The 15,651-nt window shown below is 38.8% G+C and overlaps 2 protein-coding genes and 1 long non-coding RNA gene across 4 annotated transcripts in view; all 3 read left to right on the top strand.

The window, feature by feature from the left end:
- Nucleotides 1–15,651, top strand: part of tmem129 (transmembrane protein 129, E3 ubiquitin protein ligase) — a 203,309-nt gene that overhangs the window by 93,585 nt on the left and 94,073 nt on the right. The window lies entirely within an intron of this gene.
- LOC125804745 (uncharacterized) overlaps nucleotides 1–15,651 on the top strand; it is a 54,939-nt gene that overhangs the window by 17,801 nt on the left and 21,487 nt on the right. The gene's annotated exons all lie outside the window — the stretch shown is intronic.
- The window catches only part of fbxo38 (F-box protein 38), a 34,877-nt gene continuing 21,487 nt past the window's right edge, over nucleotides 2,262–15,651 (top strand). Inside the window, exons 1-13 of the mRNA XM_022683624.2 lie at nucleotides 2,262–2,402; nucleotides 3,768–4,001; nucleotides 5,155–5,288; nucleotides 6,694–6,857; nucleotides 7,469–7,634; nucleotides 8,246–8,521; nucleotides 9,496–9,589; nucleotides 9,705–9,835; nucleotides 13,075–13,245; nucleotides 13,675–13,817; nucleotides 14,376–14,559; nucleotides 14,652–14,783; nucleotides 15,403–15,549. Of these exons, the coding sequence (XP_022539345.2) occupies nucleotides 3,868–4,001; nucleotides 5,155–5,288; nucleotides 6,694–6,857; nucleotides 7,469–7,634; nucleotides 8,246–8,521; nucleotides 9,496–9,589; nucleotides 9,705–9,835; nucleotides 13,075–13,245; nucleotides 13,675–13,817; nucleotides 14,376–14,559; nucleotides 14,652–14,783; nucleotides 15,403–15,549 (1,876 nt within the window). The 5' untranslated portion in view covers nucleotides 2,262–2,402; nucleotides 3,768–3,867. The remainder of the gene's footprint in view (nucleotides 2,403–3,767; nucleotides 4,002–5,154; nucleotides 5,289–6,693; nucleotides 6,858–7,468; nucleotides 7,635–8,245; nucleotides 8,522–9,495; nucleotides 9,590–9,704; nucleotides 9,836–13,074; nucleotides 13,246–13,674; nucleotides 13,818–14,375; nucleotides 14,560–14,651; nucleotides 14,784–15,402; nucleotides 15,550–15,651) is intronic.

The following is a 15,651-nucleotide window of genomic DNA, read 5'->3' as shown; positions in this document are numbered from 1 at the left end:
ACTGAAATATTCACTATTCACTGTATACCCGTAACTCTACCTCTTCGCTACTTTACTTTAACTGATGCTCTCAAACACTTTATTAAGCGACAAGAAATTCAAGTAATTAACTCTTGATGAGTTCAGCACAGCTGTTAACTGAAAGCCATTCTTTTTTGGATGACTGTAGTATTAATCTAGGATGCAGAAAAATGGAAATAATGAAAGATTACTAAATTTAAGGCGTGACCAGTCTTTTGACTGGTACTATACATAGTTACAGAAATACACTAAAATACATATTTTAGATTTTTAGGCTCCTTAAGTCACATATTCTATTAGATGACAATATGTATTTTTGGTTTTGTATCTATATTATTGTTAATAATATAAATAACCCTGTTTATAACTATTATTCTGTTTTGTCTGAGTGTATATTTGTATTGTGCTGTTGCTGCTGGAAGCCTACGTTTCCTTCGGGATTAATAGTTTCTATCTATCAGTATTATCCATTCATTCTTGACCATGCTGTTTAAGAGCTGGTTTACTGTATATGACCATTTTGTAATGACCTTGAGTCAAGGTCATTAACCATCAGCTAGGACCATCAGAGAGCAGCTATCAGCAGACACTGGCCTTTCGTTAAGTTTTTTCAGCAAAACAATTATGATTTGGATTCCTGGACAGGGAAGTCTCTTTAGTCGAGTCTTGGACGACACAACATTCCTGGTATATATTTGGTGGGATTAAGGATTAATTAAACAAAATTAATGGGTTCATATGGAGCAACTGAGCAAAATCTAGGTTTATAAATGATTAACCATTTTCATACTAAATATTTAAAAAAATGTCTAATTTTCTCAACATAGAACAATATTAAATGTTTCAGCGTTGCAGATCATTTTTAAACTTCATGCATAAAGCGTTTAAACTCTGTAGCATCAGCTTACCAACCAATCAGCACACAGTAGCACCAATGCTAACAACTTTACTGCCTAAACCTGTTTACTGTAGAAAAACGGAATTATATGTGTAGGATTTCTTTGATTACTTTGCGAAATATATCACTATATCTTCTATAATCCGACCAAGTGGTTGTTAAGTATTTTCAATATGAAGTTTAGCCGTTTAGCTCCATTCAGTCCTATTCATTGAGGGCTCACTCGCGGGCTCCCTCTATCGGTGTGCAGTTATACTCTGATATAACGGGGATACAGGAGGTGCGCAGTCTCTTTATATAAACCAGCTCTGGCAGCACCAGCGACACTCAGTGCAACTACATGAACAATCCTCCAGGGGGCGCTATTAACCCAATAACATTAACTAATAACCCAAACCACATATATAACCCAATATATAACCCAATACCCAATTTTTATCATTTTTTTATTTTTTTATTTGGCACAGTTATAGCAAAGATAGCATGATAATACTTAGCACTTCTTATTCATTTATTTATGTATTTTTGTTTATTTTATTATTAACACTTTTAAATGTTGATAATAGTTATGCAATTGTTGTTGTGTTATTTATATTACATTAGGATTTTAATCTTAAAATATTTACAGTTATGTATTTCTTATTTCTGAAGCAATATGAGAGGCCAACTTTTAAATCACATACAGAATTGTCAGTTTTTCAAAAACCCTTTTTTTCAGTTATATTCATTAATTATTTTTGAAAGGCATTGTTACGTTACGAGACAGCAATGAACTATGAAATAAGATGCATTCACCCAAATAAGCGACAAAACATTAAATTAACTTAACAGAATAAAACATAAATTAACTAATATACAAAACAAATATTGAAAACAAAATAAATATTATATCAAACTGACAATAAAATGTCCCTCCATTATTAATTTATAATTAATTAATTAATTATAAGTAATGTATTTGTTTATTATTAAGTGTGAGAAAAAACATACAATATAAATATTACCCGGTGATGATTAAATATTAGTAGGCATGTAACATAAACCTTAACAATAGAAGTAGAACTGATTATTAATAGTAATGAGTCCAGAAAAATATATATTTTTAGATTTTATAAATTTTATAGACTTGATGTACAATTTATTTTACTATAGTAAAATGTACAGATGGTTAGGGTTTTTATTAATTCATTAATTTAGACTTTTATTTTAATTATGTTAAGAACATCTTAACATGGAGAGAGAGAATGCTAATCATCTGAATGCTAAAGAACCTTATGGGAAACACAGAACAGTTGTAAAGATTGGGGACTTTTATTTTGACAGGGTTGTGTTCTGCGGCTGCGCTGATGGGGTGGTGTTAACGCTGACTTCACCACAAACACTGCCGAGCTGAGTTCTCTAAACAAACCCAACAAACACAGAACCTGCAGAACCTCCAGAACCAGGAGAACCGGGGGATTTAAGAGTCCAGATCCTCCTACAGGTACCGCTTTATACTGCAGAGATACAGGAAGTTTAATTATCTAAATAACAGATATAAATAAACAGCTGGAGCTCAAACTGCAGCGCTAGCTTAACCCAGCTAAACTAAACCTGAACCAGAACCTGCTGTTTATTATATTATACTATATTAAATTATATTATATTATATTATATTACAGTAGATTATAAACTGTTATCAGTGCCTGTCACTGACAGCAGCAGGTTACTGTAGATGATATAATGCTGTTTTATCACTGTGTGGAGATGAAACGGGTGCTAAGCTGGGTTAGGATAGGAAGATCAGCTGTTTCACTGTGGGTTAATAGCTAAGCTATATATGTATATAAACAGTTATAAGATAAACTAATACAACAACAGAAATCTAGGCTTTCAGACACTCAGAACCCACCTAAACACTTCAGTAAATCAACAATCATAATAATTAAACACAAATAAACAATAGCAAAAAAAAGTCAAAACAAAACATGAATAAATAGCTGAATATTATTAGGTAAAGTTTTGCATAGATATTAATAATTCTGTTTTCTGTTTAGCTATATACAGCTCAAATCATCACACAATATATGGACAATCTCAATAACTTTACTTACCGAGAAGAACCCAGTTAACCTGAATTATTCCTAATTATTTCAGGAGCAATAAATTCTTATCCTACAGCATATGGATCCGTCCAAAAATAAAAGACCACTTAAAAATGATGAGTTTCTTTGATTTTACCAAATTGAAAACCTCTGGAATATAATCAAGAGGAAGATGGATGATCACAAGCCATCAAACCAAGATAAAGCATAAAGTTATTCAAAAGCAGTGTGTAAGACTGGTGGAGGAGAACTTGTTTTCTTTGCATTATTTGAGTTCTGATTGTTTTCTTTGTGTTTTTCTATTTGTTTCACATTCTTTTCTCCTCGCTTTCTCTCCTTTCCTTTATCCACAGTTCAAAAAGAAAAAAAGAAAAACTAACACACAAAAAATTAATAGCTATATTTTTGGTTTGTGTTTCTGCTCATGTTGAGAGAGAGAAGTTTTTGACATATAGCTCGGGTTAGCTAACGCTCGGTAAAAGCAAGTTAAAATTCTTGTCTGTTAAATACGTACTTTAAATAAAAGTAAACCAGAGAGGCTAACGTAGTTTAGTTAATTCAAAGGCTAAGCTACTTTACATTTGGTAATATAATGTATTATTATAGCTGTAGAGATTACAATCTTCTGTTTTAGTGTTACAGTATTGTCACTGTTTCCTGTGTTGAGTGAGCAGCCTTTAGATTTATCATTTAAATCTGTTAGTCAGTTTTGTTGTTGTTTGGTGTTTATTTGTTTGTTTTTGAACCCAAATTTCTGTGAACAGACGAGACGCAGGACGTTGGCGGTGTGGATGAAGAAAGGGACCCGGAGGAGAGGAAGTGAGCGGCTCGCCTTCCTTCAGTGAAAACTCCTCTATCCTGGACATGATGGGTCCTCGGCGTAAATCCACCAAGACACGCAGTGTTGGAGGTGGAATCAGGAGCTGCAGCTCTTTACAGGAGGAACTCAAAGATTATATGAATGAGCTCTCGCACGAGGTGCTCTGCCACATATTCCGGTCAGTACTGAACCTGTATTACTGTATTATACAGTCTCTCAACTGAGAAAAAGAAATGGAGAATTGTAGAATGGACAAATGGGCTAAAACTAAAAATATAAGGAAGTACTGAACCTGTATCTGACCAGCCTTGTTTACTGTATACTTCAGGAGTGTTTCTGTTGATCTGCAGGAGCTTTAAGAGGTGTTAAAATTCCAGCAACTTAATAATCAATAATTAAAGGTTCAGAGTAAAACCATGTAGTTTGTATATTTTAAACAGATAAGCTGCATTTTGCAGAATTCGTTTTGGGAAGAAAGTACTTCTGACTTTTCTGAGCATTTTAAGGTAATTAAGAATGTGTTTGGATAAGATGAATTCTACATTATAAGGTAATAATATGTTTCTGTTGTGAATGTAGAATTTAAAGTTATCACTTTCACAAACTAAATAAACTACTTTCTAATAATTTCTAATAATTCCTTAGATATTTACATTTTTCAGTCTATATCTTTTTTTCAAACAAATTTTTGAAGTTTGAATTCTGGGTCATGCTTCCTCTCCATCGGCAGCCGGAGTCCGAGAGAGAGAGAGAGCGAGTACAGTAGGGGGCACTGTTTCACCTCGTCACTTCTATAGTGTGATGCTGGTTGGTACTTGCGTCTGTTAGCTGATGTATGAGAGCTGGGAATTCTCATATTTTGATGATTTTTTCTGGTGGAACCTTCCTCATTTTGCCTTCATCTGTAAGAACCTGTTTGTGCTCTAAATCAGCCACAGATCTCTTCACAGTATGATGATCACGCTTCAGTTTTCGTGAAACATCTAATGTTTTCATACCTTGTCCAAGGCACTGCAATATTTCACGCATTCTTTTCCATATTGCTTGAAACCTGTGGCCTGCTTAATAGTGTAGAACAGTGCATTTTGAGTTTTTTTTTTTTTTTTTTTAAGAATATATATGTATATCATTTGGAGGTTTGTTCAATAAAATTGGATTTATACTTAACGGGTCATGACTTAGAAATTATACTGACTGTCATCTGAGGAAAAAGAAATGGAGAATCAGAGCTCAAATGTTTAAAATTATAAGGGGGAAAAAAGCAAGAAAAGTACCTGAAACAGCTAATTATATTAGAGTAACATTTCTTTGTTTTCTTCTTCTTTCTCTAGATATTTGCCTATGCAGGATATTATGTGTATGGAATGTCTGTCGCGGAAGCTGCAGGAAGCCGTAACGCTGTACCTGCGTGTGGTGAAGGTGGTGGACCTCTGTGCCAGCCGCTGGTGGGAGTACATGCCTTCAGGTTAATAATAAAACATTATTACTGCTCTCTTCAGTCTGATCATAGGGCCCTGTCCCCCACCCCACCAACAGTCTATCACTCTATCTTTCTCCTGCCTGGTTTAAACAGCAGCAGAGCTTCTGAATATATCTACACTGATGGGCGTGGTGTTCTGGAAATGAGGTGTGTTCAGGTACATTTCTGGAGTTTTATCTTGTTTATCTTGGTAACAGAAAACACAGGAGCTCCACTGACTGAATACAACCTAGACAGACGCCAACAGTCAGACGTTCATCACTATCTCGGTAACACAGGCGCTGTGCCGAGCCGAGCGTACACCCCCACTTATTACACACACATGAACACACAGCAGCACAAACCCAACTTTTACATCAACAGAATAGTAAATAAAATAACATTGCTGTTCCCGTAAATGAGCTGCTGGAGCTCCTTCACAGCGTCAACCAGCAGCTCAGTTTCCTCTGCTGAGAAGAGTTTGTTGGACACGTCCAGGTAGCTGCACCATTAAAATAGCAATCCACCAAAGTCAGAGCTCACCTGGTTCTACTCTTAAAGAGAATGATGAGCTCTTAAAGAGACACTCTGATTGGTTTATTATTTCACGTTACGCCCAAAATTAATCACACCCATTATTAATTTAAGAGAATTAGTACTTTGGCTTTTTTCCGTGTTTCGAGCCACAGAGTAAGTACTTTTCCTGTCGTTACGATAGCAAAGATACCCTAGATGCCTAGAGATCACTAAAATAGGGCTATTAATTTTTAAAGGTCACCTTCCGCGAAAATGCGATTTTTCTTGTTTTTTGTGGAATACAGTAGGTCTCTCCGAGTTGAATGTGTACACCTGCACATTAAACTGTTTTGCAGCCCCCATTGTCTGCAGGAGCTAAGCAAAGAAATCCCCCCTCCCCCCCTCCGAAAAACGGGTGAATTTTGAATTATCTTTCTGCCTACGTAGGCAGAAACTCACAGACCAGCCCACCTTGGCTCGAGAAACTCCCAGAGGCGGAGCTGAAGCGACGCAACATCACCGCTCATCAGTTAGGAGGTGGGAGGCAGTGAGCGGCTGAGCGGTGGAGGGGCGTCGCAGTGCTCCTAGCCAATCAGAGGAGAGATATTTGCATGCTGTTTGCATGTATGAATATTCATGAGCAAAGCTGGAATCCGGTCATTTTGGACACACCCCTAAAACAGTCCATTAAAAAAGAGCTATACAGAGACACCTGAGCACTTTTTTTTTTTTACAAAAACGGCTCACATGTCATTCATTCATACTAGAGACCACAACTAGACATTTTAAAATGAAAGAAAAAACGACGGAAGGTGAGCTTTAAATACTGTATGTAGCAGCTCATATAAGACCAAATATTAGTTGTAATAACAGTAATATTCTGTTTTGAATAAAGGATTCACAGACTCGAGTTTCCTCATGCTGCTGAAGAAGATGCCGGATCTGGAGCAGTTGTACGGTTTGCACCCACGTTACCTGGAGCGCAGGCGGGTCCGAGGCTACGAGGCGTTCAGCATTCCCGGCGTTCTAGAAGCTCTTCAGGCGTGTCCTAATCTTCTGGTAAGAGATGAAGACTGACAGTAATGATGTTTGTTTCGCTGAACGGTAGAGAGCAGTGCTTTTGTGGTTTTGCACCAATATAGGAAATGTGGTTTGATGAAATGATTAATGCATTTTTTTGTATGCACTGGCGTGCAAAAGTTTGGCAAATGATGAAACATTGTTGCAACGTTTAAAATAATATAATAGTATTTTTGGGTTTAGTACGATTTAAGAATGAAAAAAAACTACTTTTTATTAACACAGATGTTATTATACATTTTATTATAGTTCAGATTATATTTGAAAAAAAAATGTATATTTTAAATAATTAGCATGTAGTTAAATAGCTATAAAATATTCCAGCAATTTCTAGATGAGTGTTCTAGTATTGCAGGGTGGTTGTTATGTTTCGCAAGGTAGTTAAAGTATCCCAGGTGGCTGCTCAGGTGTTACCAGTTGGTTGCTAATGTGTGTCAGGTGGCTGCTTAGGTGTTGCCAGGCGGCTGCTCGGGTGCGTCAAGCGGCCGCTTGGGTGTTGCCAGGCGGCTGCTATTGTCTTGCCTTTCCGTTGGCGTTTCGTGATTCTGTTAACCGAGCCAATCTGAAAGTGTATTTTTGTATTTTTGAAGGGGGTGGAGACTTCACATTTGGAGCTGGTGGAAGCGATATGGAACTACATGCCTCAGGTCCACATCCTCGGAAAGTTCAGGAACCGCAACGGAGCCTTTCCCATTCCTCCAGAGAACAAACTCACCATCCCGTCTGCAGCTAAAATCCAGACGCTCCACCTGGTCGGTGAGTTCAAACCTTTTATAACTTAAAGTGACAGTTCGCTAGTTTTGCTGAAAGTGTTTAATTGCACTAATTGTGCTAAAAAGTACTTTTAAAATGTGCGTTGTGTTAAAGCACCGAGTGGTCCAGCGGTCTAAAGCGCTGACACTATGAGCAGGAGGTCGCAGGTTCGAACCCCCGCTCATGCAGCTTTACCATCAAGCTGCCGGCGCTCAGCACAATTGGCTCTGCTCCCTCCGGGTGGGTAGATGGCGCTCTCTCCCCATCACACTTAAGGTGGCGCTCAGGCAATGATTCAACCGTAGCAGCTTGAAAAAATGGGTCGGAGGAGGCGTGTGCTCGCCCGCATCCTCCTAGGGTCGCAGGTACCACTGGTGATAGGGACGCAGGGTGGGACAATTGGATAACCAAGTTGGGAGAAAATAGGGAAAAATCCAAATTAAAATATTGTGGTGTAGACTGTTCACAGAGTGAAAGAATCTGGTAATTTTAGTTCTAAATAATGCATAAATGAGCAGAAGAAGTATATGTTGCTAGTGCTGTTAGCTCCTATCTGCCGAGAGGGTGACGCTGCCCGGCTTCAGTATTAATGTCTAAATCCCTTCATTCTTTAGGCGTAAGCGTCCCGGAGATCCCGTGTGTGTCGATGCTGAAGCACCTGTATATGAAGTGGGTGCGTCTGACGAAGCCGCAGCCGTTTAAGGACTTCCTGTGCGTGAGTCTGCGGACCTTCGTCATGAGGAACTGCGCCGGCCCCACCAACTCCCTCAAATACGTGCCATTAGTGACGGGACTGGCCTCGGCCCGCAACCTGGAGCAGCTGGAGCTGGTGAGGGTCCCGTTCCTGGGGGGGCTGATTCAGCATGTGGTGGAGGACAGCTGGAGGTCAGGTGAGGAAAACTACCTGATAAATCTTCAGGAACGGTATTTTCACACCTGTAGTTGGTTTCTTTGGTCCGGATATATTCAGGAGTTTGTTTGCTTGGAGCGCTTCCCGCTTCTTGGTTTGGTTTGTTTTCACACAGACAAAAACCTACACGCATCAAAATGCGTCCATGTACAAACCATGTAAGCACGCAGCCTCCTCTGATTGGTCAGAGCTGTTTGGCATGGAAGCAAGAATGTCAAAAAAGGTCTTTAATGGGAAGTGAAGCAGTGAACGCTGCACGTACAGTGTGCATGTTAAGTGTGAAAACAGTTTAGCATGAAGCAGCAGCAGAAGAGATCAGCATTAGTTAATATCTGTAGTAATTATTTGATTAATAAATCAGGTTAAACTGCACCTGAACAGCCATTTAGCTCAAACATGAGAAGTATATTTGATAGTTGTTTCAGATCAAGACTGGATTAAGTTCTCACCACAAACAGAACCGTTCTGGAGTTGGTTTGGAACCAGACCAAGACCACTTCCCCCCCCCCCTTTGGGTCTTAGTTCGGTTGTTTTGTTCCAAACCCGATTGTGATTTATTGATTTAATTCTGATTTAACTGGATCAAATTGTGCTGGTGTGAAAACACATTAAAGCAACAGTCGTAGGTTTGGGGGATTTAGGCTACATTCACATTACAAACCACGTTGCAAATCCATTTTTTTGTTCAGATCAGATTTGACTATCTTGACTGTTCACACTTACAAATGTAATTTATCTGTATCTGTATGTAATCTTTAAAAAAAAAATCAGATTTGGCATGTTCACACAGCCATGGAAAAATCAGATCTGAGCTACATTAAGCAAAAAAAAATCTAATTTGAGTCACTTTAGCCTGGTAATGTGAACTTAGCCTTAGAGACCTATCTGCTGAGAATGTGTAATTGATTAAATTAATTGTGAATGAATTTTCACACTACTGTGTTTGTGTCGTAGGAGGATTTCGTAATTTGCACACTATTGTATTTGGTGCCTGTAAGAATGCACTTGAAGTTGATTTGGGCTACCTCATCATTACTGCAGCTCGCAGGTAAGGAGGGAGGGTTGTATAGAAAGTGTTGGCCTTTTTATTTATCTATTCTATCTCTTGTACACCTGCGTTTATGTTTAATTTCTTTATTCTCATTGTTATTTTGATTCTTCAGGCTGCATGAAGTTCGAATGCAGCCTTCATTAACGAAGGACGGGGTGTTTTCAGCGCTGAAGATGGCAGAACTTGAATTTCCTCAGTTTGAGACTTTACATCTGGGATACGTTGATGAGTTTCTGTTGCAGTGTGAGTATAAACTTAGGGAAACACTGAAATTTAAGATCTTTGATTGAAAATTAACACAATCCCATTTCACCCCTCGGCCCTACCACTTACCCCTACCCCTCTGCTTTGCACTCCAAGCGGTAGGGGCAGGGCCGCTGCTAAGGTTTTGGAGGCCCTAAGCATAACTGGTCAGGGAGGCCCCCCCCCCCCCCCCCCAAAAAAAAAAAAAAAACACACACACACACAAACACAAAAGGTTTACGCAAAATTTTACTATTTATTAAAATTACACATGTAACTGTGAATATTTACAACGTTATAAGTAAGGCCAATAACAGTGAAGAACAGCACAAGAGTACTATTTATAATGTATAAATAATAAATGAAACGATGCATGTCTATTTTAAGCAGTGGACACGTCATTTACACAAGCCAGCCTTAAAGGTTATGAAATTATCGTTTATATTCGCGGTGTATTTATATCAGCCTGTCAAAATCTATAGAGCTGTCTGATCCTGCTGTCATACAGACCATTTGGATAGTGCACTGACGGCATTAGTCAATAGGTAGGCTACTCTGTTTATTAATTTTTTATTAAAGTAACTAAAAATCTTCAAACTACACTACTACTATTTGCAAACGTGCCACGTGCCTTGCAATACCCAGATTAGTTTCTAGTTAAGCGTTTAAAGCTACCAAATCAGCAAAGCCAACGTAACTAGCTCAGGCAACACCACTGAACATGAAGTAATCAAAACTATTTAAACCTTTATCATCGAAGTTACTCACCAGAAAGGGATGCATGGGCCTCATCTTTCTGCTTCTTTTTCTTCTTCTCAGCTCCAGACTCAAACCGTCGCTTCATAGTTGAATTACCATTTAGTAGCAACTTCGCGCGTGAACTTGTCTCCTGCCAAACTCAAGTAGCGTTGCTACTTTAGTTAGGACTAAGGTTGCCAGATAAGTTACGATTTTTCATCCTATTTGTTTATTTTATTTTAAGTTTTTAACTTACACAAATATTGCACTGGACAAGTTTTTGTATAGAATGGCCACATACACTTTAAAAATGGTTAAACATGCGCAAGATTTAGCGCCTCCATGCATTTTTTGATTATTTATTTGACTGGAAAATGTCACATCTGGCAACAACCAACAGAGCAAACCGAGCCGTGCCATTTCAGGCAATAGGGGTGGGGGCATTATATTATGCACAAAAATAATAACGTGCTGCTTTTAAGTAGTAGAGTAGGTGCCCCATGCAATGTTTAAAGACAAAAAAGATGAGCGTATCATAAATAATTCACATTGGGTTTTAAATTTAATAATGTCATAATTTCAACACATTTCATTCTCAGTCAATTTGGCTCCCTGCAACTGCAAAATGGTTGAGGCCTAACGCTGGCTGCGTTGTCTGCGTATGCAGAGCGGCGGCCCTGGGTAGGGGTGTCCTGATTCTTGTTAGACTGGAGGGGTAGGTTAAAGGAAGGGATCGCTCTTCATACAGAGATTTTTCAGATGCACACTTCAAACTGAGGGGTATGAGAATCACTGTTAAGAAACCCACAAATATAAGAATTTTCCTTATTACATTACATTACATTACATTTGGCAGACGCTTTTGTCCAAAGCGACTTACAATAGTCAAGTACAATGTAAAATAAGTTTAAAGGTAAAACATCTTTGGATAGGGATAAAAGGAGGTCAAAGGGGAGTAATGGGATAGAGGAGTGAAGGAGGGGAAGAAGGAAATGAGGTTAGAAGTAGTTAGTGTGTTAGAGGTGTTAGGAGAGTAAGTGCTCTTTGAAGAGCTCTGTCTTCAGGAGTTTATTAAAGATAGTGAGAGATTCTCCTGATCTGGTAGTAGAAGGTAGTTAGTTAGAGGTGTTAGGAGAGTAAGAGCTCTTTGAAGAGCTCTGTCTTCAGGAGTTTATTAAAGATAGCGAGAGATTCTCCTGATCTGGTAGTGGAAGGTAGTTTGTTCCACCATTGGGGAACTCTGTATGAGAACAGTCTGGATTGCTTTGTGTGAGTGTTTGGCAAAGCGAGGCGACGTTCACTGGAGGAGTGCAGCGGCCGGGAGGTAGCGTAAGTCTTCAGGAGTGAGTGCAGGTAGGAAGGAGCTGTTCTGTATCACCTTGTAGGCGATTGTAAGAGCTTTGAATTTGATGCATCAACTGGTAGCCAGTGGAGCTCAATGAGCAGCGGGGTGACATGTGCCCGTTTTGGCTGGTTGAAGACCAGACGTGCTGCTGCGTTCTGGATCATCTGGAGTGGTTTTACTACACAGGCCGGGAGGCCAGTTAGCAGGGCATTGCAGTAGTCGAGGCGTGAGATGACGACCGCTTGTACCAGGAGTTGGGTGGCCTGTTGCGTCAGGAACGGTCTAATTTTTCGGATGTTATAGAGCGCAAAGCGGCAGGATCGAGCAACTGAGGCCACATGGTGCGTGAAGGAGAGCTGGTCATCAACCAGAACACCCAGGTTCCTAGCAACCTTTGTCGGTGAGAGAGAGAGAGAGTCGATACTTATAGAGAAGTTGTGTTGAAAAGATGGTTTTGCTGGTATAACCAGAAGTTCAGATTTAATTGAAGGTGATGCTCCTTCATCCATGAGGATATGTCAGAGAGGATATTAGTGAGTTAGCTTTATAATACCTTAGTTTAATGTGTAGTTTCAATGTTTTATGGCTTAATTCTTCATAACAAGCATAAAAAGATCTCTAGTAGTTTGTCTCAGTAGCTAACTAGCTAGCTAACTTTCTCGTTCCACCTTAAATGGTGCAACAGGCGGTAGGGGCTGCAACATTTAAGGCGGAACGGAAAAATAAAATAAACGTTAATCAAAGCTAATTTTAGCTCCCTTTCAGAGGGGAATTAAGCAATGGACAATAATAATAATTTCTGCATCATCTTCCCCCTTTCTAAAGACATACAATAAAATACGCCCTAAAGTTAACTAGTAATCCTTTAGCAGCAGCTCGGTTACTGAACTTTATCACGGTTGTGATGTATTAAGGGTTTCCTAATTCTTAGGAGGATGATTTCACCCCATTATAACTCTGTTCTAAGGGGAAGTGGTACACTCAAAAAGAAGTGGTAGGGCCAAGGAGTTTTTATTTATTTTGCCACTTTATTAACACAACATTAATTCAATATCCTAAATGTGTTTCTTTTATCGCTTTTCTTTATTATTTTAAATCCATATATTGATTGTTTTTCACCAAACTGCTTGTGTATTTGTATATTTGTCTCCTGTAGGTAAACTGAGTCACTCTGAGCTGGTGAAATATGGTCTGGCTGATGTAATAGAGAATCCTGGAATCATCACTGATATCGGGATGAAGACGGTTAATGAAGTTTTTACTTCAATCAAGTATCTAGTAATTTACAACTGCCCTCATCTACACAACCCACACAACTGGATCACAGGTACTGATCTGTCCTCTGTTCAGTTATATACAAAGTTATTTTTATTTATTTATGTAGGTGTATATGTGTACATAACAGTTTTTTTGTTCTTTTTTTCTTGTCTTCTACTGTAATTTTTTTATACTAGTATTTATTGTTTATTGGCCACTATTTACAATACTTTTTCTATATGCTTAAATTTTGTTGTGCTGCTGTAACAAGTGAATTTCCCCAATCTGGGATCAATAAAGTTAAATCAATCAATTAATCAACTGCCTATGCTGGTTAAAAAATGTTACCATTTAGTACCTGCAAATCGTAGACCTCTCTCTATGTATTAATGCTAATACTAATGCTGAAGTAAAATTCTTTAAATGTAATAAAATGTTGTCTGCAGTTTTCATAATTTTTGTTTGTATGTTTAATTAGTGAATGTATATTTTCTGTAAGATCATTCCCGCTGGAGCAGGCTGGTGGATCTGACGCTGGTGCGCTGCCACGCTGTAAAACTCGAGTCTTTCAGCCAGTTTATAGAAATGCTGCCGAACCTGGAATTCATCTCCCTGGATCAGATGTTCCGTGAGCCGCCGAAGGTGAGATTATACAGTGAAGATAAGTATAAGTATATACAGCTCTGGAAAAAATAAGAGAGCACTTCTTGAGTTTCTAAATCAGTTTCTCTAATTTTGCTATTTACAGGTTTATGTTTGAGTAAAATGAACATTGTTGTTTTATTCTATAAACTACAGACAACATTTCTCCCAAATTCCAAATATATATATATATATATATATATATATATACTGAAATAACAAAAAAAATTGGTGGAATAATCCTGGTTTTTAATCACAGTTTTTGTTTTCATTCATCTCTGCATCATGTTCTCCTCCTCCACCAGTCTTACACACTGCTTTTGGATAACTTTATGCTGCTTTACTCCTGGTGCAAAAATTCAAGCAGTTCAGTTTGGTGGTTTGATGGTTTGTGATCATCCATCTTCCTCTTGATTATATTCCAGAGGTTTTTAATTTGGTAAAATCAAAGAAAATCATCATTTTTAAGTGCATTAAGTGTTTTTTCCAGAGCTGTATATAGAGATGATTGTATTTACAGTAAAGTGTGTATAATAAATAATATTTTGTGTTCGTCAGGGCTGTGCCCGGGTTGGTTTGAGTGCAGGAACGGGTATTGGTGTTTCTTCTGCTCTGGTCAGCAACCAGAACCCGAACAACGGCAACGACAACAATAACAACCACCAGAACAACGCTAATGCTAATATTCCTCCACATAATCAGAACAACGATGCAGTGGACATGCCCCAGCACAGAGCTGATGGTATGATTTATTATTTTCTAATGGGAAAATCTAATACGAATTTATAGTATTTAAGTGGTAGTAGTGGAGATGTTTTGATGCTGTATTTGCAGAGATCCCGGCTGTAGACGGGATGGTGGTGGAGAATATTGAAGCGGAGCCCCAGGCTGTAGCAGCAGGACCCGAGGAGCGGGCACCGACCTGCCAACCTGCCAATCCAGGTGTGCAGGATGAAGAGCAAGCAGGTGAGAAAAACAATAACTCTTAATTAATGATGGGTGTGGTTAATTTTGGGTGTAACGTCAAATAATAATAAACCAATCATTGCGTCTCTTTAAGAGCTCATCATTCTCTTTAAGAGTAGATCAGGTGAGCTCTGTCTTTGGTGGATTGCTATTGTAACGGTGCAGCTACCTGGACGTGTCCAACAAACTCTTCTCAGCAGAGGAAACTGAGCTGCTGGTTGACGCTGTGAAGGAGCTCCAGCAGCTCATTTACGGGAACAGCAATGTTATTTTATTTACTATTCTGTTTATTGTTGGTGTAAAAGTTGGGTTTGTGCTGCTGTGTGTTCATGTGTGTGTAATAAGTGGGGGTGTACGCTCGGCTCGGCACAGCGCCTGTGTTACCGAGATAGCGATGAACGTCTGACTGTTAGCGTCTGTCTAGGTTGTATTCAGTCAGTGGAGCTCCTGTGTTTTCTGTTACCAAGATAAACAAGATAAAACTCCAGAAATGTACCTGAACACACCTCATTTCCAGAACACCACGCCCATCAGTGTAGATATATTCAGAAGCTCTGCTGCTGTTTAAACCAGGCAGGAGAGATTTTTTTTTTTTTTTAATATATATTCTCTGTTTCAGGACCCAGTGGAGTTCAACCAGCCGTGAAAAAAATCCCCGTAATTGTGTCGGACTCCGACAGTGAGGACGAGGAAAGTCCTGTTAAGACCCCGGGTGCATTTAACTCTCAGCAGCAGTACTCCGAAGCGGACATGCACAAAAAGAGCGGTAATAAAAAATGCAATGTTATATCAGTAAAATCGTGCAATAAGTCGTACATACAGTACCACCGTACTAGGTTCAGCATTTTAGATTAATACTAAACTCATC

This window comes from Astyanax mexicanus, chromosome 10, assembly GCF_023375975.1.
Source record: "Astyanax mexicanus isolate ESR-SI-001 chromosome 10, AstMex3_surface, whole genome shotgun sequence".
NCBI classification, from domain to species: Eukaryota; Metazoa; Chordata; class Actinopteri; order Characiformes; family Acestrorhamphidae; genus Astyanax; species Astyanax mexicanus.
Note: the sequence above shows the minus strand (reverse complement) of the source record. Positions and strands in the feature narration are given on the sequence as shown.